Here is a 27,853-nt window from a genome sequence, read left to right on the forward strand (position 1 = left end):
TTCAACCATTAATGGATAAATTGGATTCTCTGATTCAGGCTTTTTCTGCATCACCTCAAGATTTCGATTCGGATCCACATCAAGAACCTCTACCTGGTCCATCAGGAGTTATTCCACCTGTCAGACCACGTACACCAATGTCTGAGGTCCCATTTAAACCATCTGGACATCCACTGGATACTGGTACAGACTCAGAGAATGATCTATCTTCTGAAGAAGATATCCTATCTGAACCTTCACCACCAGAGGACAGAAGGAAATCACCACCAGAAGATTTTTCCTTCTCTAATTTCATAAAGGAGATGGCTGACACTATTCCATTTTCGCTCCTGTCAGAAATAGATACTAGGCAGAAGACCTTGGAGGTCCTTCAGTTCGTGGATCCTCCTAAAGAAATACTGAGGGACTGAGGATTAAGAGACTAATGGGGATGGAGTGGGGAGATAGGAGGATTAGTGAGGAAAGAGGATGGGGGATTTAAGAGAGAGAGATGAGGAAAGGGGAGTTCTCATTTCTTAAAAACATAAGGCTTTCTGATACTATGTATTCTGATTCCTTGGCTTTTGGTATATCCAAGGTTGGAAATTCTTGCCTTAAAGGAACAAAATATTTCAGTGGTACAGGTAAGCTGCTTGACATCAACAGTATTTAGCATTTGTGCTACAAGCCTGGTGCAAAATGGTTTTATTACAATAGGGAGAATTGTTCTGTCATCTGGTAACATAGGGGGTGATACTGGACCTGGCGATTACAAATGGTGTTCCCGATGTTGCAGTGACTGATCTGGGATCTAGTGATCACTGCATAGTGTGGTTCAGTATTTAGAGTGCAGACGATTATGGTTCATTCACAGGCAAAGGTCCTAGACTTAAGGAAAACTATCTTTGTTAAAAAGGGGGAGTAGGTCAAGGAGTCAATAGCTGGAGGGGAAAATCTAGGCAAGAGGAAGAGCAATGGCTATAATTAAAAGGAGATATTGTAAAGGCAATAATCCTTTTTGTTAGGAAAGCAAATAAAGGTAAGAAGAAAAAAGGGGCCACTGTTGCTTTCTAAAGAAGTAGCTGAAAAAATAAGGGAAGTGAAAAAAGATTAGTGTTCATAAACTACAAAAGATTGCACAAAGAAGACAGAATAATATCAGGGAAATTAAGAGAAGCTGGGAAAGTAGTCAGGAGAGCAAAGATCCAAATGGAGGGAAAAAATTGCTAATGCCACAAAACAAGGGGAAAGACTTTATTTTTTTGATATATTAGTGATGGGAAGAAGTGCAAAAATGGCATTGTAAGATTCAGAGGTTGAAGGGAAAGAATATTGTCTGAGGACAAGCAGGATAGTAGTCCTCACACTTGGGGCTGACATCATCAGATGGAGCTCCAACACAGAAAACTTATGTCAATATTTCTAGAACTTTGAGTTGCTTCCCTGGCCATGCCCAACATGCCCTATACAACGCATCCACATGGGGTCCCTCTTCATTCTCTCTCTGTGGAGCTGCAGCATCACAGTTTGTGAGTTCACGTTTGGCCTCTTTTAGAAAACTTTCCATTTATTCGCTTTAACGTGACTTTTTTTGCCAGGGTCCTTTTGGTCCTCCCCGTAGAGTTCCTAGTTGGGATTTTCATCATTCATTGGTAAGTTTCTTTTCGCAGTTGATTCCTTTGGCAGCAGTGCTTCGATGCCCGCTGGCCATTGACAGCTACTTCCATCGATTTAGACTTTGCTTCCCATTTATTTTGTCCTGTCATGGCTGAGTCTGGTTTTAAGGGATGCCCTCTGTTCCCGAGGACCATGTCCATCATGGATCCCTATGATAAATATGTTTTCGGTCTAGAACAGGTAGATGTGAATCAGTTATTTACTCTTTCGGTTATTTACTCTTTCGGATAGTAGAAAGACTAGGGGGCACTTCATGAAGTTAGCATGGGGCACATTTAAAACTAATCAGAGAAAGTTCTTTTTTACTCAACGCAGAATTAAACTCTGGAATTTGTTGCCAGAGGATGTGGTTAGTGCAGTTAGTATAGCTGTGTTTAAAAAAGGATTGGATAAGTTCTTGGAGGAGAAGTCCATTACCTGCTATTAAGTTCAATTAGAGAATAGCCACTGCCATTAGCAATGGTAACATGGAATAGACTTAGTTTTTGGGTACTTGCCAGGTTCTTATGGCCTGGATTGGCCACTGTTGGAAACAGGATGCTGGGCTTGATGGACCCTTGGTCTGACCCAGTATGGCATTTTCTTATGTTCTTAGGGCTTGCTGCCAATGTGCCCAGATGACCTCGAAGATATGTCTTCGACTCTATAAGATGGAGCGCCTCTTCGGGTCAGAGAAGACTGAGCCATCAGCATCGGCATCAAAGACCATGGAACTGCACCAGTGGACACTGAGCAATTGACATTGGTAGGACCGTCAATTGATGCTGCCAGAGACTGGCCACAGTCATAGAAACATAGAAATGACAGCAGAAGAAGACCAATGGCCCATCCAGTCTGCCCAGCAAGCTTTTACACTTTTTTTTATCATACTTATCGGTTACTCTTGGCCCTTAGTAACCTTTTGGTTCTCCTCATAAGACATTTGATGAAGGCCCTCCATCTTTTTGGTCGCCCTTCTCTGGACTGCCTCCATCCTGTCTCTGTCCCTTCGTAGATACGGTCTCCAGAACTGAGCACAGTACTCCAGGTGAGGCCTCACCAAGGACCTGTAAAAGGGGATATAATCACTTCCCTTTTCTTACTCGATATTCCTCTCTCTATGCAGCCCAGCATTCTTCTGGCTTTAGCTATCGCCTTGTCACATTGTTTCACTGACTTCACCCCTAGGTCTCTCTCCTGCTCCGTGGACATCAGCCCTTCACTCCCCATCGAATATAGTTTTCGGATTTCCACACCCCATATGCATGACTTTGCACTTCTTGGCATTGAATCTCAGCTGCCATATCTTTGACTACTCTTCCAGCTTCCTTAAATCCCGTTTCATTCTCTCCACTCCTTCCGGCGTGTCCACTCTGTTGCAGATCTTAGTGTCATCTGCAAACAGACAAACCATACCTTCTATCAAGCTCCTCCAGGCCGAGGAAGTCTGGATCCTCATCGGCTTTGGCACTGGGGAAAGACTGTACCAAGCATGGGGATGCTGTCTGTCAATGCATGGTACCAGGTATGGGGATGCACCAGCCCATGCTGTGATGCCCCTGAAGTGACCCTGTGGCGAGAAGCACCAGTCCTCCGGTGCTGGGGGTCCGCAGCAGTCTCTACTGGTCCTGATGCCAGTCACCAATCCTCCTCTTGGTTCTGAAGATCTGGCTGTCCCTCCTTCCTCTTAATCAGTGTTGGCATCGGCAACGATTGTGGAGGAGCTTTAGCAGCGAGTATACCAGGTGGTCGAGCGGGCAATGTGGAGATTCAGTCCTATGGCACCGATGACACCAGGGCCAGCACCATCTGTCTTGGAACCACTGTTTGAGAAACTCTATGTGCTCATCAGTGCGTTACTGACCCAGCTGCTGTCGGTTCCAGGGTCGGTGTCTGTGCCCATAGGGGCACCGCAGCTTTCCCCCTGCCAATACAGTGGTTTGCGGTTGGCTCCTCCAAGGAGGAAGCTCCACCTAGGCTGGCTGAGACACTGAGGCCTGCAGCCCCCCATCCAGCTCTGCCGGTTCCTGCACCTCTGGAAGAAGCCCAAGCACCTAGCACCCCGTCCCCTGCTGATCTCAATGAGGATGAGGGCCCCTGTGTCCCCTTAGAGCCTTCTCCTCCAGAGAAGCGAAGGAAGTCTCTGCTCAAGGACTTAACCTTCGCAGGGTTTGTGAGGGTGATGGCGGAGGCCATCTCTATTTCAGTTACTGACAGAGGAGGATGCCAGGTACAAAATGCTCGAAATCCTCCAGTTCGTAGAGCCTCCTAAGGAGATTGTGGCAGTCCCGGTGCACGACATCTTTTAAGGAGTTACTGCTGAGGACGTGGGAACCCATTTATCGGCAACCCCGGGGAAGGATCACATAGCAATGGAAGTTCTTGGTTTTTCAGGGAGCCATGTACATGGCTCACATAACTTCCTACCAGCTCTATATGAGCCAGTATTCACGGGACTTCTGGAAGCAGGTGCAGGAGATGGCCGAGCAGTTGCCTCAGAAGCAGCAGGACATCCTCAAGTTGCTGGTGCATAAGGGCCTGGAGTGTGGAAAACACTAGGTCCGAGCGATCTATGATGTTTTTGAGATGGTGTCGAGAGTCTCTGCAGTAGGAATCGGCACCAACAGAATGGCATGGCTGCGGGCCTCAGATCTCCAACCAGAGGTACAGGAAAGACTCAATGTGCCATGTACTGGGGAGAATCGCTTCGGAGATAGGATGAGGGACCACCATGAAGCCCTCCAACAACTCTCTACCAGCATTCTGGACCCGTCCTCTGCTAGAAGGTTGGCAATCTCAGAGCAGAAGCCATCTTTCTTTCATCAGAGGAAGTATGGTCCTCCACCTCCTAACTTCCGTCAGCATCATTAGGGCTCCCGCAGCCATTCCAGGCAGCAGAGATCCCGCGAGACCCAGCCGGTGCCTCGGTCAACTCCAGGGACTATGTTTTAACTGGGTCATAGGGAGAGTTACCCATACCTAGGGTGATGGATCTGCCGGTTGGGGCCAGGCTGCAGTTTTTTGCAATCCAGTGGCCCAGTATAACCTCAGACCAGTGGGTTCTTTCCAGCATCTGTCAAGGGTACCAAGTGAACCTATTGGGTACCCTGCCAAATTGCCCTCTGTGCCTGTTGTGGGGGCCAGTAGCGCATGAAAAGGTATTACTAACAGAGTTCTCCTCCCTCTTAATGACCCGAGCAGTTGAGCCTGTTCCACCAGGACAAAGAGGGCAGGGATTGTACTCCAGGTACTTCCTGATTCCAAAGAAAATATCCCATCCTAATCTTAAGGGCCTTGAACATATTTATCAAAAAGGAAAAGTTTGAGATGGTTTCCCTGGGCACTTTAATCTTTCTTTTGCAAAATGGGGACTGGCTATGCTCCCTCAGTCTGAAGGATGCATACATCTATATTGAGATCTTCCCAAGTCATCGGAAGTATCTCCGATTCATGGTGGAAAAACAGCCCTTCTAGGATCGGGTGTTGCCATTTGGGCTAGCATCAGCCCCATGGGTCTTCACGAAATGCCTGGCCTTTGTGGTGGTGCACCTCCGCAGGCTGGGGGTACATGTTTTCCCTTATCCAGATGAATGGCTGGTCAAGAGCATATCTCAGCTAGGGGCCATCAGATTTATGTGCTTGACCATCCAAGTGTCGGAGTCACTAGGATTCGTCATCAACAACCCGAAGTCCCATCTCAGCCCATCATTTCAATTGGACTTCATAGAAGCCCTGCTAGAATGGCTCAAGTCAAGACCTTCCTGCCTCCTCATAGGGCCATCACTGTGATGACCATGGCAGTATTCAGCAGAGCCAGCAGATGTCAGCCTGGCACATGTTGAGGTTGTTGGGCCATATGGCCACAACCATCAATGTCACTCCCTTGGCACGTTTGCACATACGCAAGGCCCAATGGATCCTGAGGACACAGTGGCTCCAAGCCATGCAGAGCCTTCAGAATTGCATCTGAGTCACATCACCCCTCCGGGACTCTTTGTCCTGATGTCATGTATTTTCAAATCTAGAACGTGGGATCTCTTTCCAAAGTCGTCCTACCCATATTGTCCTAACCACGGATGCGTCCATCCTGGACTGGGGAGCTCATGTAGATGGGCTCATACCCAGGGTCTCTGTTCTACTCAGGAAAGCTGTTGCCAAATCAATTTCCTGGAGCTTTGAGCAATCAAGTACATGCTATGGGCTTTCAGAGATCGGCTATCCAACAAAATTGTTCTGATCCAAACTGACAGCCAGATGGCTATGTGGTATATCAACAAGCAGGGAAGTATGGGCTCATACCTCCTGTGTCAGGAAGTGGTTCAGATTTGGTCATGGGCCTTGTCCACAGGTTGGTGCTCAGGGCCATGTGCTTGGCTGGGATGGAGAACGTGATAGCGGACAGTCTGAGTCATGCCTTTAGACCCCACGAATGGTCCCTGGACCAGGAGGTTGTGAATCAGATATTCTGCCACTGGGGGAGCCTGTTTGTGGATCTCTCCGCATCCCCTTGCGACAGAAAGGTGTCTCGGTTCCATTATCTGTACAGGACAGACAGCAAACCAGCCTCAGATGCCCTTGCCCGACATTGGCGCAAAGGTCTTTAAGCATATCCTTCAATTCCCTTAGTAGTGAAGACTCTCTTGAAGCTTTGCGAGGACAAGGGGACTATGATCCTCATCACCCTTATTGGCCAAGACAGGTCTGGGCTTCCACTCCTATGGGAGTTGTCCATTCAGAGGCCGATCAGTCTGGAGACTTCCTCAGATCTCATCACGCAAAACTGAGGCAGGTTGAGACATCCCAACCTCCAGGCCCTGTCACTCACAGCCTGGATGTTGAGAGGTTAGTTTTGCAACTACTCGGTCTTTTAGAAGATGTGTCGCAGGTCCTGGTGGCTTCTAGAAATCCTTCCACTAGAAAGTCCTATGGACTGAAATGGAGGTGGTTTTCTGTGTGTTGTGGGCAGAAGGCCCTAGATCCTTTCTTCTGCCCCCCACAAAAACTGCTTGATTGCCTTCTACACCTATCAGAATCTGACTTGAAAACCAACTCCGTTAGAGTTCATCTAAGTGCAATTGGTGCATACCACCATGGTGTAGATGGTATGTCCATCTCTGTACAGTTGTATGTTTCATTTGGGGCCTGCTTCAATTGAAGCCTCCCCTAAGGCCTCCAGCTGTGTCTTGGGATCTCAACAGTGTTAGCTCAACTGATGAAGCTTCTTTTGAGCCACTGCGCACCTGTAACTTGAAGTACCTGATCTGGATGGTCATATGTTTTGTGGTGGTCACATCAATGCACAGAGTCAGCGAGCTCCAGACCTTAGTGATTTATCCATCTTATACTAAGTTTTATCATGACGGGGTGATCTTGCGTATGCACCCTAAATTCTTCCCTAAGGTGGTGAAGGACTTCCATCTTAACCAGTCCATCGTCCTACCAACATTCTTTCCCAGGCTCCATTCGCACCAAGGCAAACAAGCCCTGCACAGTTTGGACTGCAAGCGAGCCTTAGTCCACCCAACATTTTGTTTCTTTTTATAGGTATAGGTTGGGCATTTCCATTGCCAAACAGAACTATCAAGTTGGCTAGCAGATTGTATCTCCTTCGGTTATGCCCAGTCGGGACTGCATCTTGGGGGTCATGTCAAGGCTCATTCTGCCCGAGCTATGGCAGCGTCGGTTGCCCACTTGCAAGCAGTTCCCATGGAGGAGATATGCAAGGCTGTGACATGGAGTTCTCTCCACAAATTCACATCTTACTATTGCTTGGATAGGGATGGCTGACGCGACAGGTTTAGCCAATCTGTCCTTTAGAACCTGTTTGCGATGTAGAACCCAACTTTCCCCTGCCTAGGGCCTGTTGTTTGAGTTCAGGCTGTTATCTACAGGAGTTATCTACAGCACCATTGTTTTGTGCCCGCTGGCACCTGGTTTGGGTGTCTTTTGGCCCCTTTTATGTTGAAGATCAGCCTATAGCTAGGGATTCACCCATATGTGAGGACTACCATCCTGCTTGAACTCTGAGAAAGCAGAGATGCTTCCTGTAATAGGTGTTCTCCAAGGACAGCAGGATGTTAGTCTTCACAAAACCCGCCCACCACCCCACGGAGTTGGGTTTCTCCTATGTTTGATTTGTATCTTATCCTATGTTATGAAGAGGGACCTTGTGTGGACGCATGGTATAGGGCATGTTGGTCATGCCCAGTGTGGCAAGTCAAAGGTCTAGAAACTTTGACATAAGTTTTCCATGTCGGGGCTCCATCTGATGATGTCATCCCCATGTATGAGGACTACTAGCATTCTGCTGTCCTCAGAGAACATCTGTTAAAGGTTAGCAACTCTGCTTGTAGAGACTGAGGAAAAAGCAGAATTGCTTAACAAATATTTCTGTTGAGTGTTCACTGAGAAATGGTCAGGAGTAGGACCACAGAAAATGGACATAAATAGGATTGAAAGCTAAATAAACAATTATTAGAAAAGTTTGTTCATGAAAAGCTAGCTAAACAAATTAGATAAAGCAATGGGGCAAGATGGGATATACTCAAGTATTTTAAGGGAACTTAGAGAGGTTTTGACTGCTCTGCTGGCAGACCTTTTCAATGCTTATTTTAGAGTTGAGAGTAGTTTCTGTTCACAAAAGTAGAAGTAAGTAGGGGGCTAGGAACTATAGGCTGGCCTGTGATGAGTTAATTAATGGAATCACTGCTAAAATGGAGGACATAAGAACATAAGAAAATGCCATACTGGGTCAGACCAAGGGTCCATCAAGCCCAGCATCCTGTTTCCAACAGTGGCCAATCCAGACCATAAGAACCTGGCAAGTACCCAAAAACTAAGTCTATTCCATGTAACCATTGCTAATGGCAGTGGCTATTCTCTAAGTGAACTTAATAGCAGGTAATGGACTTCTCCTCCAAGAACTTATCCAATCCTTTTTTAAACACAGCTATACTAACTGCACGAACCACATTCTCTGGCAACAAATTCCAGAGTTTAATTGTGCGTTGAGTAAAAAATAACTTTCTCCGATTAGTCTTAAATGTGCCCCATGCTAACTTCATGGAGTGTCCCCTAGTCTTTCTACTATCCGAAAGAGTAAATAACCGATTCACATCTACCCATTCTAGACCTCTCATGATTTTAAACACCTCTATCATATCCCCCCTCAGTCGTCTCTTCTCCAAGCTGAAAAGTCCTAACCTCTTTAGTCTTTCCTCATAGGGGAGTTGTTCCATTCCCCTTATCATTTTGGTAGCCCTTCTCTGTACCTTCTCCATCGCAATTATATCTTTTTTGAGATGCGGCGACCAGAATTGTACACAGTATTCAAGGTGCGGTCTCACCATGGAGCAATACAGAGGCATTATGACATTTTCCGTTTTATTCATCATTCCTTTTCTAATAATTCCCAACATTCTGTTTGCTTTTTTGACTGCCGCAGCACACTGAACCGACGATTTCAATGTGTTATCCACTATGACACCTAGATCTCTTTCTTGGGTTGTAGCACCTAATATGGAACCCAACATCGTGTAATTATAGCATGGGTTATTTTTCCCTATATGCATCACCTTGCACTTATCCACATTAAATTTCATCTGCCATTTGGATGCCCAATTTTCCAGTCTCACAAGGTCTTCCTGCAATTTATCACAATCTGCTTGTGATTTAACTACTCTGAACAATTTTGTGTCATCTGCAAATTTGATTATCTCACTCGTCGTATTTCTTTCCAGATCATTTATAAATATATTGAACAGTAAGGGTCCCAATACAGATCCCTGAGGCACTCCACTGTCCACTCCCTTCCACTGAGAAAATTGCCCATTTAATCCTACTCTCTGTTTCCTGTCTTTTAGCCAGTTTGCAATCCACGAAAGGACATCGCCACCTATCCCATGACTTTTTACTTTTCCTAGAAGCCTCTCATGAGGAACTTTGTCAAACGCCTTCTGAAAATCCAAGTATACTATATCTACCGGTTCACCTTTATCCACATGTTTATTAACTCCTTCAAAAAAGTGAAGCAGATTTGTGAGGCAAGACTTGCCCTGGGTAAAGCCATGCTGACTTTGTTCCATTAAACCATGTCTTTCTATATGTTCTGTGATCTTGATGTTTAGAACACTTTCCACTATTTTTCCTGGCACTGAAGTCAGGCTAACCGGTCTGTAGTTTCCCGGATCGCCCCTGGAGCCCTTTTTAAATATTGGGGTTACATTTGCTATCCTCCAGTCTTCAGGTACAATGGATGATTTTAATGATAAGTTACACATTTTTACTAATAGGTCTGAAATTTCATTTTTTAGTTCCTTCAGAACTCTGGGGTGTATACCATCCGGTCCAGGTGATTTACTACTCTTCAGTTTGTCAATCAGGCCTACCACATCTTCTAGGTTCACCGTGATTTGATTCAGTCCATCTGAATCATTACCCATGAAAACCTTCTCCATTACGGGTACCTCCCCAACATCCTCTTCAGTAAACACTGAAGCAAAGAAATCATTTAATCTTTCCGCGATGGCCTTATCTTCTCTAAGTGCCCCTTTAACCCCTCGATCATCTAACGGTCCAACTGACTCCCTCACAGGCTTTCTGCTTCGGATATATTTAAAAAAGCTTTTACTGTGAGTTTTTGCCTCTACAGCCAACTTCTTTTCAAATTCTCTCTTAGCCTGTCTTATCAATGTCTTACATTTAACTTGCCAATGTTTATGCTTTATCCTATTTTCTTCTGCTGGATCCTTCTTCCAATTTTTGAATGAAGATCTTTTGGCTAAAATAGCTTCTTTCACCTCCCCTTTTAACCATGCCGGTAATCGTTTTGCCTTCTTTCCACCTTTCTTAATGTGTGGAATACATCTGGACTGTGCTTCTAGAATGGTATTTTTTTAACAATGACGCCTCTTGGACATTTTTTACTTTTGTAGCTGCTCCTTTCAGTTTTTTTCTAACAATTTTTCTCATTTTATCAAAGTTTCCCTTTTGAAAGTTTAGCACGAGAGCCTTGGATTTGCACACTGTTCCTTTTCCAGTCATTAAATCAAATTTGATCATATTATGATCACTATTGCCAAGCGGCCCCACCACCGTTACCTCTCTCACCAAGTCCTGTGCTCCACTGAGAATTAGATCTAAAATTGCTCCCTCTCTCGTCGGTTCCTGAACCAATTGCTCCATAAAGCTATCATTTATTCCATCCAGGAACGTTATCTCTCTAGCGTGACCCGATGATACATTTACCCAGTCTATATTGGGGTAATTGAAGTCTCCCATTATTACTGCACTACCAATTTGGTTAGCTTCCCTAATTTCTCTTAGCATTTCACTGTCCATCTCACCATCTTGACCAGGTGGACGGTAGTATACCCCTATCACTGTAGTCTTCCCTGATACACAAGGGATTTCTACCCATAAAGATTCAATTTTGTATTTAGTCTCATGCAGGATGTTTATCCTGTTGGACTCTATGCCATCCCGGACATAAAGCGCCACACCTCCTCCCGACTGCTCCTCTCTGTCATTGCGATATAATTTGTACCCCGGTATAGCACTGTCCCATTGGTTATCCTCTTTCCACCATGTCTCTGAGATGCCAATTAAGTCTATGTCATCATTTACTGCTATACATTCTAATTCTCCCATCGAGAGAGGACAGTGCAGTTTCTGAAATCCAACAGATTGCAAGATCCAAGGTAGTATACATTTTTACCAAAGGTAGTGTATGTAAGTTTAGGAGTGCAGGGATCTGTCTTCTACAGGACACTTCCAGTTCCCCTCCCACTTCATTTCACGATCCTAAGTTCAAGGAAAGACAACTTGTTCTATTTATCATATTTGGCAGGATTTTAGCAGTTAGAAGATAATTTGTGTTTCTAACATCCTGGCCACTAAGTACCCCTAGTCAGGTTCCCTTTCTCTCTCTCTCTCTCACACACACACACACACAGACCCCTAGTCAGATTCCCATTCTCTCTCACACACACCCCTACACACCCCTAGTCAGGTTCCCATTCTCTCTCTCACACACACACACCCTTAGTCAGTTGCCATTCACTTGTTCATTTATTCACACACACACACACCATCAGAAGCAGACAGGGGACAGACTGCTTTGTGTGCCTGCTCCTGTACTAGTCAAATCTCTATGCTGATCTTATGTATCACTGGCACCTGGAATTTTCGGATGTTGACCTGGAGACCCTGCAGTTCCTGCAGAATTCTGGACTCTCGATCAAATCCAGAGAGTTCCCAGGTCTGGTGAAGAGAAAGGGGGAGTACGAGAGAGAAGGAACTAGGGATGAGGAGAAATGAGAAGATTAGGAATCTAAGATGGAGAAGAAGGAAAGAGAGGGAGTTTCTTAGACTGAGGAAGGGGAGGAGGAAGTAGGAAGTGTTGGGGAGTGGATTCCAGGATCTGGGAAGAAGGGAGAGGTAGGAAGGAAGGATGGGAGGTTTGAGGATCTGGGTGATAGAGTTCAAACTCAAGGGAGGGAGGATTTGAATTGCAGTGGGTAGGAAGGAGAGGAGGGAAGTGTCTCTACCATGTTCGTCTCCTGCTTCTCCTTGCTTCTCTCTAACATCCCAGCCATTATGACATACATACATTTGACTCCAACCCTTCTCACACACACACACTGCCCTCCTACTGTTGTTCCCCTCTCTCACACAGACATATCCTTCCACTCTCAGCTGATACCCCTCTCATCCCACCCTCTAGTGATGTCTACCCCTCTCATCTCACCCTCTAATGATGTCTACTTAGCCTCTCCTAATCTCTCCAGAATGATCCTTTTTTATTCTGTCTGCTACAGGTTGTCCTATTCCCTGTATGCTGCCTGGAGGAAAGGGGCTGGATCAAGAAGCAGAGGGCTGTTCTCCCAGTTTCTGCTGTCCCAGGCACAGGCATAGGATGGGCCTATTGACTAATCTATGCCTGGTTTGGCATTGTACTCTCCTGCTCCACTCTTTCCCCCCCACCCCTCCAGCACTGCTGCTAGAGCAATGTTGGAAGCAGCTGGGGTTGCTATATACCTTCAATGCTGGCACAGACAGATATCGAGTGGGGGGTGGGGGGGGAGGGAGAAGGAGGCTTTGATTAACAATTTGCCTAATCAGGGAGGGAGCCTAGTACTGAACCATCATACTTTCACTTGTGACTTCCCTCCACCCCATCCCTGATGGGCCTGGACAAGAGTCTAGGCGGGAGAAAACTTTGACGCATTTGAGACTTTTCAAATATTGGGAAAAGTTTGAATGTTTTGTGGTAAAAATTACTGTGGTTTGTAATTTCCTGGCGTAGCCACTGGATGGCATGCTTTGCTTATGTAGATATTTGGAAGTTTATGGAGGTTTCTAGATGAAGCAGTTAGTAATTTGGTGGTCACTTTTAAAAAGCAGATCTTTGTGGGGAAGAGGAAGAGTTCAAGAGAATATATCTTTGGTGGGAGGAGATTCCACCAGGGACTAAGGCTGGACAGGAGCAGCTAGCTTGGCTACTGAGCCCAGGAACCCCTCCTTTTAGAAGAGGTCCTGCAGGTGTTTTCCTCCTCAAGGGGAAAGTCCTGAGAGCGAGAGAGAGAATTCTTCTCATGGGAAACTGCTAGGGGACCTGGCCTGGCTCCTCCCCAACCCTGTCTAAAATCCTATCGGGGACGTGTGAGGTTTGCCACCAGCTAATAGGGATGCACATTCTCTTTTTTTGTTTGTTTCTATTAGTGTACACTAAAGAAACATAGGGGTAGATTTTAAAAAGCATTTACTCGAGCAAAACTGGTTTTTGCTCGAGTAAATACACTTTACTCAAGTAAGTGGGCTTTTCAAAATTGCTACAATATATGCCATTGAATTGTCCATAGGATTTACTCAAGTAAGTGCACTTTACTCGAGTAAATAGCTTTTGAAAATTGCTACGATAGTATGTCACATTTACATGCGTAACTCCTTTGAAAATGACCCCCATAATGCGCACTAAATGAAATAAAAAACTAAAAAACTAATTAAGTGGGGAAAAAAACAAAATGAAAACACTTTAGTTGAATATCACTGCCAACCAAGTATTGGTCTATTGTATAATGTAATTTAGCATTTTTATTTACTTTAGAGCCTTCTATCTGTTAAAAACAGATATTGCAACCTTTTTCTGTACAAGTTCTTATGTTCTTGTAACAGAAAATGTTGAATTGTAACAGGTTACACAGTAGCGTGCACAATATTCAGTACATGATCTTACTGCATGGACAAAACTGTTTCTGAATGACTGGTTACAAACAGTTTATGAAGCCAACATATACCACGTTGTTACATAAGAAATGCCTTACTGAGTCAGACCAAGAGTCCATGAGGCCCAGTATCCTGTTTCCAACAGTGGCCAATCCAAGTCACAAATACCTGGCAAGTACCCAAACATTAAATCAATCTCAAGCTACTAATCCTTATTGATTAATAGCAGTTATGGATTTTTCCTCTAGGAACTTATCCAAACCTTTTTTAAACCCAATTGTACTAACTGCTGAAACCACATCCCAGAGCTTAACTATTCACTGAGAGAAAAGGAATTTTCTTCAATTTGTTTTAAATGAGCTACTTGCTAACTTCATGCAGTGCCCCCTGGTCCTTCTATTATCCGAGAAAGTAAATAATCAATTTACATTAACTTGTTCAAGTCCTTTCATGATTTTGTAGACTTCTATTATATCCTCCCTTAGTCGTCTCTTCTCCAAACTGAACAACCCTAACTTCTTTAGCCTTTCCTCATAGGACAGCGGTTCCATGGCCCATATCATGTCTCCAGTGCAGCTATATCATTTTTGAGATGAGTGACCAGAACTGCACACAGTATTCAAGGTGCTGTCTCACCATGGAGAAATACAGAGGTATTAAGACATCCTCCATTTTTTTTTGCCATTCCCTTCCTAATAATTCCCAACATTCTGTTTGTTTTTTTGATCGCCACAGCACACTGGGCCAACAATTTCAATGTATTATCAACTATGACGCCTAGATTTCTTTCCTGGGTGGTAACTCCTAAGATAGAACCTAACATTTATGTAACCACAGCAAGGGTTATTTTTTCCTGTATGCATCACTTTGCACTTGTCCACATTAAATTTCATCTACCATTTGGATGCCCAATCTTCCAGTCTCACAAGGTCCTCCTGCAATTCATCACAATCCGCTTAAAATTTAACTACTCTGCATAATTTTGTGTCATCTGCAAATTTGATAAACTCACTCGTCGTATTCCTTTCCAGATCATTTATATATATATTAAAAAGCACCAGTCCAAGTACAGATCCCTGAGGCACTCCATTGATTAACTTTTTCCAGTGTGAAAACTGACCATTTAATCCTACTCTGTCTTTTAACCAACTTGCAATCCATAAAAGGACATCGCCTCCTATCCCATGACTTTTTAGTTTTCTTAGAAGCCTCTCATGCGGGACTTTGTCGAATGCCTTCTGGAAATCCAAATATACCACATCTACCTGTTCACCTTTGTCCACATGTTTATTCACCCCTTCAAAAAATGTGGGAGATTTGTAAGGCAAGACTTCCCTTGGGTAATTTCATGTTGGCTGTGACCCATCAAACCATGTCTATCTAAATGTTTTTTTATTTTATTCTTTATAATAGCTTCCATGATGTTTCCTGGCACTGAAGTCAGGCAGTCTATAATTTCCTGGATCACCCCTGGATCCCATTTTAAATATAGGGGTTACATTGGCCATCTTCCAATCTTCAGGTACATTGGATGATTTTAATGATAGGTTACAAATTTTTACTAATAGTTCTGAAATTTCATTTTTTAGTTCTTTCAGAACACTGGGTGTATACCATCCAGTCCAGGTGATTTACTACTCTTCAATTTGTCAATCAGGCATACCACATCTTCCAGGTTCTCCGTGATTTGGTTCAGTTGATCAGAATAATCACCCATGAAACCCTTCTCCAACATCCTCTTTAGTAAACACTGAAGCAAGGAAATCGTTTAATCTTTTCACGATGGCGTTATCTTCTGTAAATGCCCCTTTAACCCCTTGATTATCCAACGGTCCATCCAACTCCCTTGCAGGCTTTCTGCTTCGGATATATTTTAAAACGTTTTTATTATGAGTTTTTGCCTCTATGGCCAACTTCTTTTCAAATTCTCTCTTAGCCTGTCTTATCAATGTCTTACATTTAACTTGCCAACACTTATACTTTATCCTATTTTCTTCTGAAGGATCCTCCTTCTAATTTTTGAATGAAGATCTTTTGGCTAAAATAGCCTCTTTCACCTCACCTTTTAACCATGCCAATAATCGTTTTGACTTCCTTCCACCTTTCTTAATGCATGGAATACATCCGGTCTGTGCTTCTAGGATGGGTTTTTTTTTGTTTTGTTTTTTTAACAGTCCATGCCTGTTGCATGCTTTTTACTTTTGTAGCTGAACCTTTCAGTTTTTTTCTAACTATTTCTCATTTTATCAAAGTTTCCCTTTTGAAAGTTTAGTGCTAGAGCCATGGATTTACATATTGTCCCCCTTCAAGTCATTAATTCAAATGTGATCAAAATTGTGATCACTATTGCCAAGTGGCCCCACCACTGTTACCTCTCTCATCAAATCCTGTGCTCCACTGAGAATTAGATCAAAAAGTGCTCCCTCTCTCATCAGTTCCTGAACTAATTGCTCTATAAAACTGTCATTTATTCCATCCAGGAACTTTATCTCTCTAGCATACCCTAATGTTTCACTTACCCAGTCAATATTGGGTAATTGAAATCTCCCATTGTTACTGCACTACCAGTTTGGTTAGCTTCCCTAATTTCTCTTAGCATTTCACTGTCCACTGAGCCCGGGGCACCAGCAACACCTCCACCTCCTGGAACAGAAGGGGGTTCTACCCCAGAAAATCCAGGGAATGAGCAAGAGGAAATTTTGAGATCTTGGGATTTGAGAGATGTGCTTAAGCAAACTGTTAAAGTTTTAGAACCATCTGAGCAAGTGATGCAAGAATTATCACAGTTGAGCACTTTGGAAAATTCTCATGTTACTTCTAAGGAAACTAGCACTCCAAAGTTAATTAATCCTATTAAAGAGAAACAGTGCCGGTGGGTGGAGGAGACGAGAGAAAAGAGACACCTAAGACTGAGAGAGTTATAATTCCTACTACAGAAATTTCTCTAACAATGATTTGGAATGCATTACAGGCATTGGAAAAAGCAGTAGTGGGTCTTACTAAAGAAATTCGGGAAGTTAAAAATCAAGTAACTAAAAATGCAATTGAACTAACACAACAAGAAGTAAGAATACAAACAATGGATGGACGCTTAAAGGAAGTGGAAAAAATACAATTAAATTTAATTCAGAGTGAATCTGTTGTTAATAAGAGGCTGGAGACTATAGAAAATTCTTTGAGATCTCATAATCTAAGATTCTTGAATTTCCCAGTCTTGAGAAATATTTCTCCACTTGAGTTGTTTAGACTATATACATCGCAGATTTTGAAAATGCCTGAAGAGGTGAAACCTGTTGTGACAAAAGCTTACTATTTACCAACTGCAGATCCTATTCGTGGAAATATAGAAGATCATTTATTACCTGATGTTACCACTCTACTTGAATCTTCACAAGAGATGATTGTGACCCAGAGGAGAACTTTATTGATTTCTTTTGCGTTTCTTATGGATAAAAATAATGTTTCTAAATATTTCTTTAGAAATAGTCAAGAAAAATTCTTTGGTCATAAATTGTGGTGTTTTCCAGATATTGTTAAAACAACCCAAATAAGGCGTAAATCTTTTCTTGATATGAGAGCTGAAGCGATTCAAAAAGGGGCTCAATTTAAACTGCATTTCCCGTGCAAATGTCACATTATTTATCAGGAACAGAAATATATTTTCTTAGAACCCTCCTAGCTTAGGGATTTCTTGGCTTCCCATTCCTAGGATGTCTCACTATAATGCGGAAAATTAATAGGCAAAGAGTCTTCTCAGGCTGCTTTTTCATGTTGTAATAGAATACTTTGATACCGCTCCTTATATGAGGGCCTCTCCGTATTTCCTTTATTTCTTAAAATACAAATTAGCATATTGTTTCATATACCATTATGTTTATTGTATTTCTATTTGTATTTTATAATTTTCAAACAAGCATTGACTTGTATGTATGTTAAAATTTGAGAAATAAAAAATTAAAAAAAAAAAAAAAAAAGAGAAACAGAAAGATATTGAAGTAGTAATTAAATGATGAAACCAGCTAATATAACTTTAGAAAGTGTGTGGAATTATTTGGTTAAACTGGATATGTCAATTAATAAATTAACTGAAATGGTAATGAAAACTACTAACTCTTCTGTACAAAATACTGCAAAGTTGGAAGATTAAAAAAAGAAGTAAATGAGTTAAACGTGTTTTACAAATAGAAAAAATTCAAAACCATCAAATAAATGTTGACGGGGAGGTTAATAGGAGAATGGAAAATCTTGAAAATTCCATAAGATCATTAAATTTAAGGGTTAATAATTTCCCAGTTATAAAGAAGTTGGATCCATTGGAACAATTTAGAACTTAATTCATCACAAATATTGAAAATTCCTGATAAATGCCTTCCTGTCATAGTTAGAGCATTTAATTTAGGAATAAGAAAAAAGGAGCTGGAACAAGAACAGTTAATAAGGGATGACAAAGAGAAAGAGAGAGTTTAGAACAAAAGTTATCTAAAAGTAGCTCAATAGATTTATCTGATTTATTGCAAAAATCCCAAGAAGATTTAGAAGTTAAAACACGGGGGACTTTATTGATTGATTGCTTTTATCACTGATAGAGATAACATAATGAAGTCCTTCTTTTGCAACTGGTTACAGACTTTTTATAGTCAAAAAGTTTGGATTTTCCCAGACTTAGTAAAATCTACTCAGTTGCGTAGAAAGAAATGTTTGCTTTTGAGGAAGGATGTGCTAGATAAGGGAGGGTATTATATGCTTGCTCAAATATCCTTGCAGATGCATTGTTAAATTGGAAAGAATTATATATTTACAGATCCGGACAATATCAAATGTCTTCCATGTGGTTCACCGGTACTCATAGTAAAAGTGGGTCATAGATAATGCATATTCTCCTATAAGCAATTTTTTGACTAAACTGCTTAAATAGTGAGATTTCACTTTGTTTTACCTTATATTTAGTAACTAGCGGTACCCGGCCACGCATTGCAGTGGCAGAGTCAAGTTCTTTACCCTCCCTCCCCCTTCTCCTTGCTCATTTACCTCAGTCACTCATCCTCCTCCTCCTTGGTCACTCACCCCCCCTTCCCTCCCCTGTCCCCACTCCAACTCTCTCCCCTCACACTCACTTCTCCCCTCATTCTCCCTCCCCTCACTGTCACCTCCCCCGCCTACTGCCTGCCCTTCAGATCAGAAAACCTTTGTCTTTCTATTTCTGTGGGAACGCCCCCCCACCCCAAACCTCCCCCCAATCCCAACCCTTTAAATCAAATAATAACCCCCCACCCTCCTGCCCCCTCCCAAGACCTGGGAAATTAAAATTGTTGGTGCTACATGTGGTCTGTCCCTGGGCGTCTGTGCGCGTTATGTAGCCAAATAGGAGAGTGCCTAACCAAATTTGCACTTCCAAATTTGTTTTGTGGTCTGTGGAGGGCTATTTTGGTGTGTTCCTGAGATCATGCAAGTTTAGTGTATGTATTTGTGTGTGAACCTCCCCCTTCCCCCAAAAAACAACCATATGAGAAAAGTTCTCTTAAACTAACTACCCCACACTCTCCTGCCCCCCCTCCCCCAGCCCTGCGAAAAACAGTAGCCCACTCCCCTGCCCCCCCCAGAGTTGCTGAATGAATGAAACCCCCCCCTCCCAGAGTTGCTGAATGAATGAAACCCCTCGTGACCCCTCCCCAAGATGTTCGCAATAAATTCATTACCAACCCCCACCCTCCAGACCCCCTGAGACCTGATAAAAATGTCTGTCGGTGGAGCGGGCGTTCAGGAGCGGTCCGGGAGCGATGTATTGTATTCAGGGCTGCAAGCACTGAAACGGGTTCCGACGGCCCTTTGCCCTTACTATGTCACTGTGGAGGAGCAATGGCAGCGGTAGGTCCTCTGACATAGTAAGGGCAAAGGTCCGCCGGCTGCTAGTCCTGAAAATGGCGCCGAGGGGCCCTCGCCCTTACTATGTCACATGGGCTACTGCCGCCATTGGTGTCCCCGAGTGGCATAGTAAGGGAAAGGGCCGTCGGCGCCATGTTGATTGCTGGCAGCCAATGGCTGTAGTGCAGGAGATGTGTCCCGGACCGGTCCTGGCCTCCCGCTGGAGCCTCCCGGACTTCTGTCAGGTTTTGTGTGTGTTGTGAGGGCCTGGGAAGTAAATAAATGTGGCATGTGTGTGTGTGTGTGTGTGTGGGGGGGGGGGGGGGTGAGGAGGGTGGTTTTGTGTGTGTTGGGAGGCTGTGGGAAGTAAATCAATTTGGCATGTGTGTGGGGGGCGTGAGGAGGGTGGTGGGTGTATTTTATCTGTAAAGGAAATAGTTATCTTCCGGCGAAAAAAGTGCGCAAATGTGTTAAAATGGAAGTGAAACGTGGACCTGGACTGGCGAAATGATTAGTGTAGCGTGTGTTAGTGTAAGGTGTAACAGATGGCGCTTACGTCCAGCAGATGTCGCTGTTTTCTCAAAAAAAATTTTAAACCTATTTTACCTGTCACAGGTGTGACATATCTGTAATGTAAGTACAGAAGAACCTTCCTGTATGCGAAATGAATGTTGTGTCCAAATTTGAAAGCAATCAGTTCAGTGGTTTCTGAGATTAGCGATTTTGTCCAAACTATTTAACATTTTTATTTATATAGATAATAACTGACTGTTTAAGAATTGATATGATTATAGTATTTTTCCTGCAGTTAAAGTATGTAATATGAGTCAGTTATTATGGTATTACATAATTGAAATGTGTTATTTGTTGTATTTATTTGCAAAGCAATAAATAAAGAAAAATAATAATAATATGGGTAGCCAGGACTGATGCTTCTGCCCACGCCCGAACCTTTACAACAAATGAATACACATAACATCAGGTTGGGGATCAAACAGGCAGCAGCTTTTATTACCAACATCCCGGAGCCCGAGCCAGTTCATTGTAACAACAAATTCCCCCTCCCCTGCCCATCCGCCACCAACCAGCAAGACGGGCACTCAGAGGCTATCCCAGTCTGTATGTAGTCACATCATGGACACGCCCCCCACAACCCCCGCCACCACCCCAGCACGGAGTCGTACCATCAACAACTGCACCCAGTTGTTCTGTTATGAATCACTGACCTGACCCCTGTCAGACACTTTTAACCACCGCATAATCCCCCAATTGATTTGGGCTACCCGCCCCCCCCCCCCCTGAAGCTGCGACAATGCCAAAACCCCCAAACAGTAATATCAACCAAAAATTAGGGGCGGCAGGCGCGTTGCAGTGTCAGACGCGACAGCAGGCAAGTAAGGAATGGCTGCTGATCACAACGACCCTCTCTCAACTCCTCCCACTCCCATCTACCCCTGACGAGGAGGAACCAATGGGTTCCCCAGAAACAGGAGCTTTGAAACAAACCTCCGGCTCGCCCCTCCCCTGACCTATTTGCTGCACGGGCCAACGAATATTGGCAGCAGCAGCTCCCATCCCCCAGCCCACTTTAACTGTTAGCTTGCCAGGAGTGCCTGGCACCATATTACAGTGGCCAGGCAGGTACGGGACCTGCTTGACTTTATATAACTCAGGTGAGTTTTTAATTACAGGCACTTGGGCTACTTTTGTTATTAATAGAACCTCTCAGTTGGGATCCCCTAACTCTAATGCTTCTTTAGTATCCTTTGAAGATACCTCCCTCCGAACCATGTGCTGCTGAGCGACTGACGGCTTTTTAAAGGTTAGCACCAGCAACCTGGTTCCACCCTGGTTAAGGTGGAGCCCATCCCTTCGGAAAAGACTCCCCCCTTCCCCAAAAGGTTCCCCAGTTCCTTACAAAACTGAATCCGTCTTCCGTGCACCATCGTCTCATTCACACATTGAGACGCCACAGCTCTGCCTGCCTCTGGGGACTTGTGTGTGGAACGGGGAGTAGTTCAGAGAATGCTACCCTGGAGGTTCTAGATCTCAGCTTTCTACCTAAGAGACTAAATTTGGCTTCCAGAACCTCCCTCCCACATTTTTCTATGTCTGTGCCCACATGTACCATGTCAGCTGGCTTCTCCTCAGTACTGTCTAAAATCCTATCTAGGTGATGCGTAACGTCCGCCACCTTCGCACCAGATAGGCATGTTACCAGGCGATGCTCATGCCCACCAGCCACCCAGCTATCTACATTCCTAATAAGCGAATCACCAACTATTACGGTTCTCCTGACCCCTCCTTCGCAGAAGCCCTGGGAGACACATCCTCTGTACAAGAGGACAATGCACCACCTGGAGAGCAGGTCCGTGCTACAGGATCATTTCCTGCTTCACCTGATTAATGCTCTCCAATTATGAGACCTTCCTCCTCCAAGGCAGCATCAGGGATGCCAGACTGAAGTTGGGACTTGGCTACTATGTCCCTGAAGGTCTCATCTATATACCTCTCTCTCTGTCTCAGCTCCTCCAGGTCTGCCACTCTAGCCTCCAGAGATCAGATGCGTTCTCTGAGAGACAGGAGCTCTTGTGACTAGCATTGTGTTGCTGGGTCACACTGGTGTGTGTAGGTCCAGTGGAGGGCTGATCCTGCCTTGTTCCTGCTCTGAAGTCCCTTGCCTTGGTTCCAGTCCTGCTTTGTTCTTGCTCCGCCTGTGCTTGCATGCTCTCACCTCCCATGGTGTGCCTTGGGGCTCCTCCCTGAGTCATGCCATGGTCCAGTGGCTCACGCTCTCCCATGAGCTAGCGACCACGCCTCCATGCTCTCAACATCAGCTGAAGGCCGTGCTCGCAACAGTTAAAAGACAGGAAATAGAGAGTAGAATTAAATGGTCGGTTTTCCCAGTGGAGAGAGGTAAACAATGGAGTGCCCCAAGGATCTGAACTTGGACCGGTGGAAAGGGCAATGACGGGAGAGGTGATCAGATTAGCTAATGACACAAAATTACTCAGAGTAGTTAAATCACAAACAGATTGTGATAAATTGCTGAAGGACCTTGCGAGACTGAAAGATTGGAAGTCTAAATAGCAGATAAAATGTAATGTGGAGAAGTACAAGGTGATGAATATAGAGAAAAATAGCCCATGCTGCAGTTACATACTATTAGGTTTCATGTTAGGAGTTATCACCCAGGAACAAGATCCTTGCATCATAATGAACACAATACATTGAAATTGACAGCTCAGTGCTTCTGCAGTAGTTAAAAAAGGCAAACAAAATATTAGGAATAATTAAGAAGGGAATGGTGAATAAAACTGAGAATATCATAATGCTTTTGTATCGTTCCACTGTGAGACCGCACCTTGAGTACTGTGTTTAATTCTGATTTCCACATCTCAAAAAAGATATATAGCTGCACTGGGAAGGTACAGAGAAGAGTGGCCAAAATGATAAATGCAATGGAATGGCTCCCCTATGAAGAAAGGCTAAAGAAGTTAGAGTTGTTGAACTTTGAGAAGAGATGGCTGAGGGAAGATATGATGGAGGTCTAAAAAATCATGAAAGGACTAAAATAGGTAGATGTGAATCGGTTATTTACTCTTTCAGATAGTAGAAGGACGAGGGTGCACTCCATGAAGTTAGCATGTGGCACATTTAAAACGAATCAGAGAAAATTATTTTTCACTCAACACAAAATTAAGCTCTGGAATTCGTTGCCAGAGGATATGATTAAGGCAGTTAGCTTAGCTGGCTAAAAAGGTTTGGATAAGTTCCTGCAGGAAAAGTCCATAAACTGCTATTAGTCAAGTTTATGGACTTTTCCTGCAGGACTTGCTTATTACCGGCATTAGTAGCATAGGATCTTTTTAATGTTTGGGTACTTGCCATGTACTTGTATCCTGGATTGGCCACTGTTGGAAACAGGATGCTGGGCTTGATGGACCCTTGGTCTGACCCAGTATGACAACTTCTTATGTTCTTTGCATCGCATGCACATGTACATCTGCTCACCAGTAGGTAAAAAATCATACATGTGACACTTGATGCAAAAGACTGGGAGGCCCCCCTCTTGCTGCTGAACTGCTGCCTTCATCTCAAATTTGTTTAGTTCCTAGTTAAGTTTTAGGTTGCTATGGGTGTGGGATTGTGTACAATCAGGGTCCTTTAAATGTATTAGTGTATTTACTATACATTTGGTTGTAACCTTCAAGGGACTGATCAATCTTTGGATAAGGTATGGGGAATTTCTGAGTTTAAGTTAAAAGGCTGATTTCTTTTTCCTTTTTATTTTAAGTGTGAAAGTGATACCTGCCTATAAATTAGAGCTGGGGGTGGGTGGGAGAGGGTTAGGAGGGCTTGGAAATACAACATACAAAGTTCTGTTTGTTGCCTGCCTGTTATTTTTCCTATATGTTTTGAAGAGTTTATTCTCAGATTTCCCATTTAAAAGATATAAAGTTAAACTAAACAAGACCATACCTTATAGTCAAAGCTGTGAGCATGGAAGTGCACTGTGTGTATGTCTACTTCATTCCCCATGCTAATGAGATACCAGTTTACATTATCGCCCACATGCAGGGTAAGACCTTGTAAGTTTCCATAGACTCTTCCATTAATACCTGCAAAGGAAGCAATCATATATTTCAGTGCCATATTCTCAGTCCAAACTTTCTTCATGATGATGCCATTTATAATCAAGAAGCCTGAAATTAGCCTTTTAATAAATGTATTCTGAGGAATGAAAGTACTGAATGAATTTGAGGTTTTTATTTTGGGAGGTTTATTGGCCTGGTAGTTTCTCCTTTTTGTGTATTCTTCCAGCCCAACTGGAACCAGTGCTAGGATGTGATGCCAGGAGCTTTCATTTCCCACCAGCTGGGGATTTGTCCTCTCTGTTTTAATAGGGGGGGGGGGGCATCCCATTGCTTCCAGTCTAGTTATCCTGAATGCCTCCACAGTATCCCCAGCCCACCTGTGCCACAGAAGACCCAATCCTGGATGTGAACGAGGGACCTTTTGCATGGACTTGCACAGCACGACAGTGGTCTGGCCTGAATAAAAGGGCTTTCAAATATGATCCTAGACAATCGATGATTTCTTTTGACTTGATGGAGGGAGTGTATCTCCCAAAGGCGTGACAAGAAATGTATTTGAGTTAGTTCAGTAAAAAGATATCATCTTATAATTTTTTTTTTGTTTATTGACTTTTTATTTCCATGCATTCAAGTGGCTTGAGATGGCAACCACATGACTTTAACCAAAGTGAAGGTGTGAAATTAAGAAATATACCATGCATTTTGTTGCTCTCAATAAACTCTTCATCCTCCTTGTTTACTTGATCTGGATGGTTGGAATAGGTTTTAATATTGTCCTCCAAATACCAGGACTCGTTCTCATTAAAGACCATAAAAAGAAGAGCAAACTGGTATTTCTTGAGCTTCTCATGCAGATGGAAGAGGGTTTTCTTACAGATGATAAGGGGGCCTATCAATCCACTATAGGTATCCTAAAAACACAAATGATAAGACATTGAGAATGCATGTGTCATTCATGTTCTGTTTCCTAGTGAAATGTTAATGATTAGAATAATAACAGTTATAAAGTGCCATCAGTGTACATGCCTCTACTGGAGCACATCTGAAAATTGGAAGCCAGAAAGGGAAGGGTCCTGCTTGCAACAACACCGAGAGGTAGCAGAATTGCTTATCGTAGAATATGGTCAAAGCTGCTAGTATGGCTGAGTTTACTGTCAGAGGCAGGGATGCTGTACTCAATGGACCTTTGGTCTGATTCAGCATGGCACTTATATTTGTATATAACATCTATGCATAGAGTCAGATTTTTTTGTAGGCACAGTGGAGGAGTAGCCTGGTGCTTAGAGCAGCAAGCTACGACCCCCGGGAAACCAGCGTTCAAATCCTGCTGCTCCTGTGACCTTGGGCAAGGCATTTTTCAAATTAGGTTGTAAGCCCTCTGGGGATAGAGAAATACCTGCAGTTACCTGCATGTAAGCTACTTCAAAGTGCCGAAAAGCAAAAATAATGCAATTGGATACATGGTAGCTATCATTTAAAAAAGTTTCAATATTTAATTTTATATCTATAAAATAAAATATGAATACTGATGCTCATGGTCATTCCTCTAAAGTAATACTGGTCAGAGCAGTAAACCTCTGAAGTACTTATTAACATGGAAACAGAGGGGTAAATGCTGCAAACTAATCTGTAAGTAAAGAAGATACACAGGGGCTGATATTAAAAAAAAAAAAAAAAAAAAAAGCTGAGCTCCTAAATTTAAGAACCTAAGTTAGGTGCCTTTTTCTTTTTTTTTTTTTTTTTACAGCTGAATTAAGAAGCCTAAGCTTTCACCTAAAATTCATATAAATTTAGATCCAAAGGATACTAAATGGTGGCCTGCTACATTTGCCTAGATTTAAGATCCTAAATTAGGAGCCTAGTTTTGAAAATTAGTGCTTAGGGCCTAACTCTGTTTCCTTGCACTAAATCCACCCTACAACCATCCATTTTTTAGGCTCCTAAATTAAATTAAAGAGGCCAACAAAACTAGAAGCTTAAATTTAGGAACTCAGCCCTAGTACATCTTCAATAGGGCCAATTTAGGAGCCTAAACCCTTTGAAAATTGGCCTCAAAGTTTTTATTGGGAGACTTTTGAATATAGGACATGTGAATGGTCAAATGTGTGCTCTGATATAATTCGTAGGACAAAGACTCTACAATGCACATTTAACTGCTTACCTTAATTTGGTCCACCGTGGAATAGTAAACCCATGTAACGCAGCTGCTGTCACCTACTCCAGGCCCAGATCTGTCGGGGATTTTCCAGATATAAGTTTCTGTGTTTCCTGGACAAATTCAATATAATTGGATTAAGAACGTATGTTTTCCTGAGCATATATCGCTCTCAGACAGCTGGCTAATATACTAAGCTGAGCCTCTTTTACTATGTGCAGTAAAATTTGTATTAAGTACTAATTCCCTAACATGATGCTCAAAATGTGCAGTTAGTGCAAACATGGCTGTGGTAAATATTACCTAAATTATTAAATTATTTAAATTTGTAAGCAAATGGAAGATAATGTGATATCCACTAGGCACTACACTGTGGTATCTGGTGTGATATTTCCTGCAAGCTCAGGGAGGGAAGAGTAGGAAGGAAAGGCAGAAGGATTAGCACTATGTATAAAAAATAATGTTAAAACAACAGAACTGCAGGGCTTACAAGAGGAGGAGATGCTGTGAATTAATCTGGAAAGAGGGAATGGCAAATCCATTTATATTTGTATGATATACAGACCTTTGCAGGCAGAAGAAATGGATAAATTGCTCTTTAAGAAAAGGTGCTATTGCTAAGTGAGTATGCTCAATGAGATGGGGGGACCTGCAGGACAGGTGGTGATGTGGGGCTCAGAGTGCATAGACTGCAGAATAAGAGCTGGGATCCAGGTGGGGATAACTAGACCAGGCCCAGGTCTCCAGGAGGAAGGCAGCTCCTGTAATGCAACACTGAACTGAGACAAAGCAGTATAAATTGTGAATAGAGAGAATACACTGTCTGAAGGTAAAGACAGTCCACTGTGGTGTATATGACTGAAACTGTGAATAAAGATTATATTTTAAAAAAGGCTGGAATCAGACTAGTTTATGTTTCCAGGCCTGTGGGAATCACCACTCGTTCCCGCAACTTCTTTTAGAGTTGGGAGTGGAGCTGGATGGATGTGATTGCTTTTTGCAAAATGGTGAAATAAGGAGAAGACTTCTGTGGTGAGTAAATTAATGGAACTGCTACTAAAAAAAACAAACGACAGTGCAGTTTCTGGAATCCAATGGATTACAATATCTGAAGCAGCATGGTTTAAAGAGAGGTAGATCTTGTCAAACGAATCTGATCTATTTTTTTGACTGGTGACCAGATAGTTGGATTGGGGAGAGCGTTATATGTAGTGTACTTGGATTTCAGTAAGGCCTACTAGGTGATTAATTAATAAACTTAGCACTCTTGGTATAAGACATAAAGTATCTTACTGGGTTAGAAAGTGGTTGAGTAAGAGGTGATAAAAGGTAGTGGTAAATGAACTTCACTCCAAGAACAGGGGTGTTACTATTGGTG

General features: G+C 43.1%; 1 protein-coding gene across 2 annotated transcripts in view; it reads right to left on the bottom strand.

Moving 5' to 3' along the window:
- CP (ceruloplasmin) overlaps positions 1-27,853 on the bottom strand; it is a 151,617-nt gene that overhangs the window by 8,661 nt on the left and 115,103 nt on the right. For both annotated transcript variants that reach the window (XM_029616513.1, XM_029616512.1), the window contains exons 15-17: positions 26,482-26,588; positions 25,015-25,231; positions 24,205-24,344 (exon numbers count right to left, since the gene is read on the bottom strand). In XM_029616513.1, coding sequence (XP_029472373.1) covers positions 24,205-24,344; positions 25,015-25,231; positions 26,482-26,588 — 464 coding nt within the window. The remainder of the gene's footprint in view (positions 1-24,204; positions 24,345-25,014; positions 25,232-26,481; positions 26,589-27,853) is intronic.

This window comes from Rhinatrema bivittatum, chromosome 9, assembly GCF_901001135.1.
Source record: "Rhinatrema bivittatum chromosome 9, aRhiBiv1.1, whole genome shotgun sequence".
Taxonomy (NCBI): Eukaryota; Metazoa; Chordata; class Amphibia; order Gymnophiona; family Rhinatrematidae; genus Rhinatrema; species Rhinatrema bivittatum.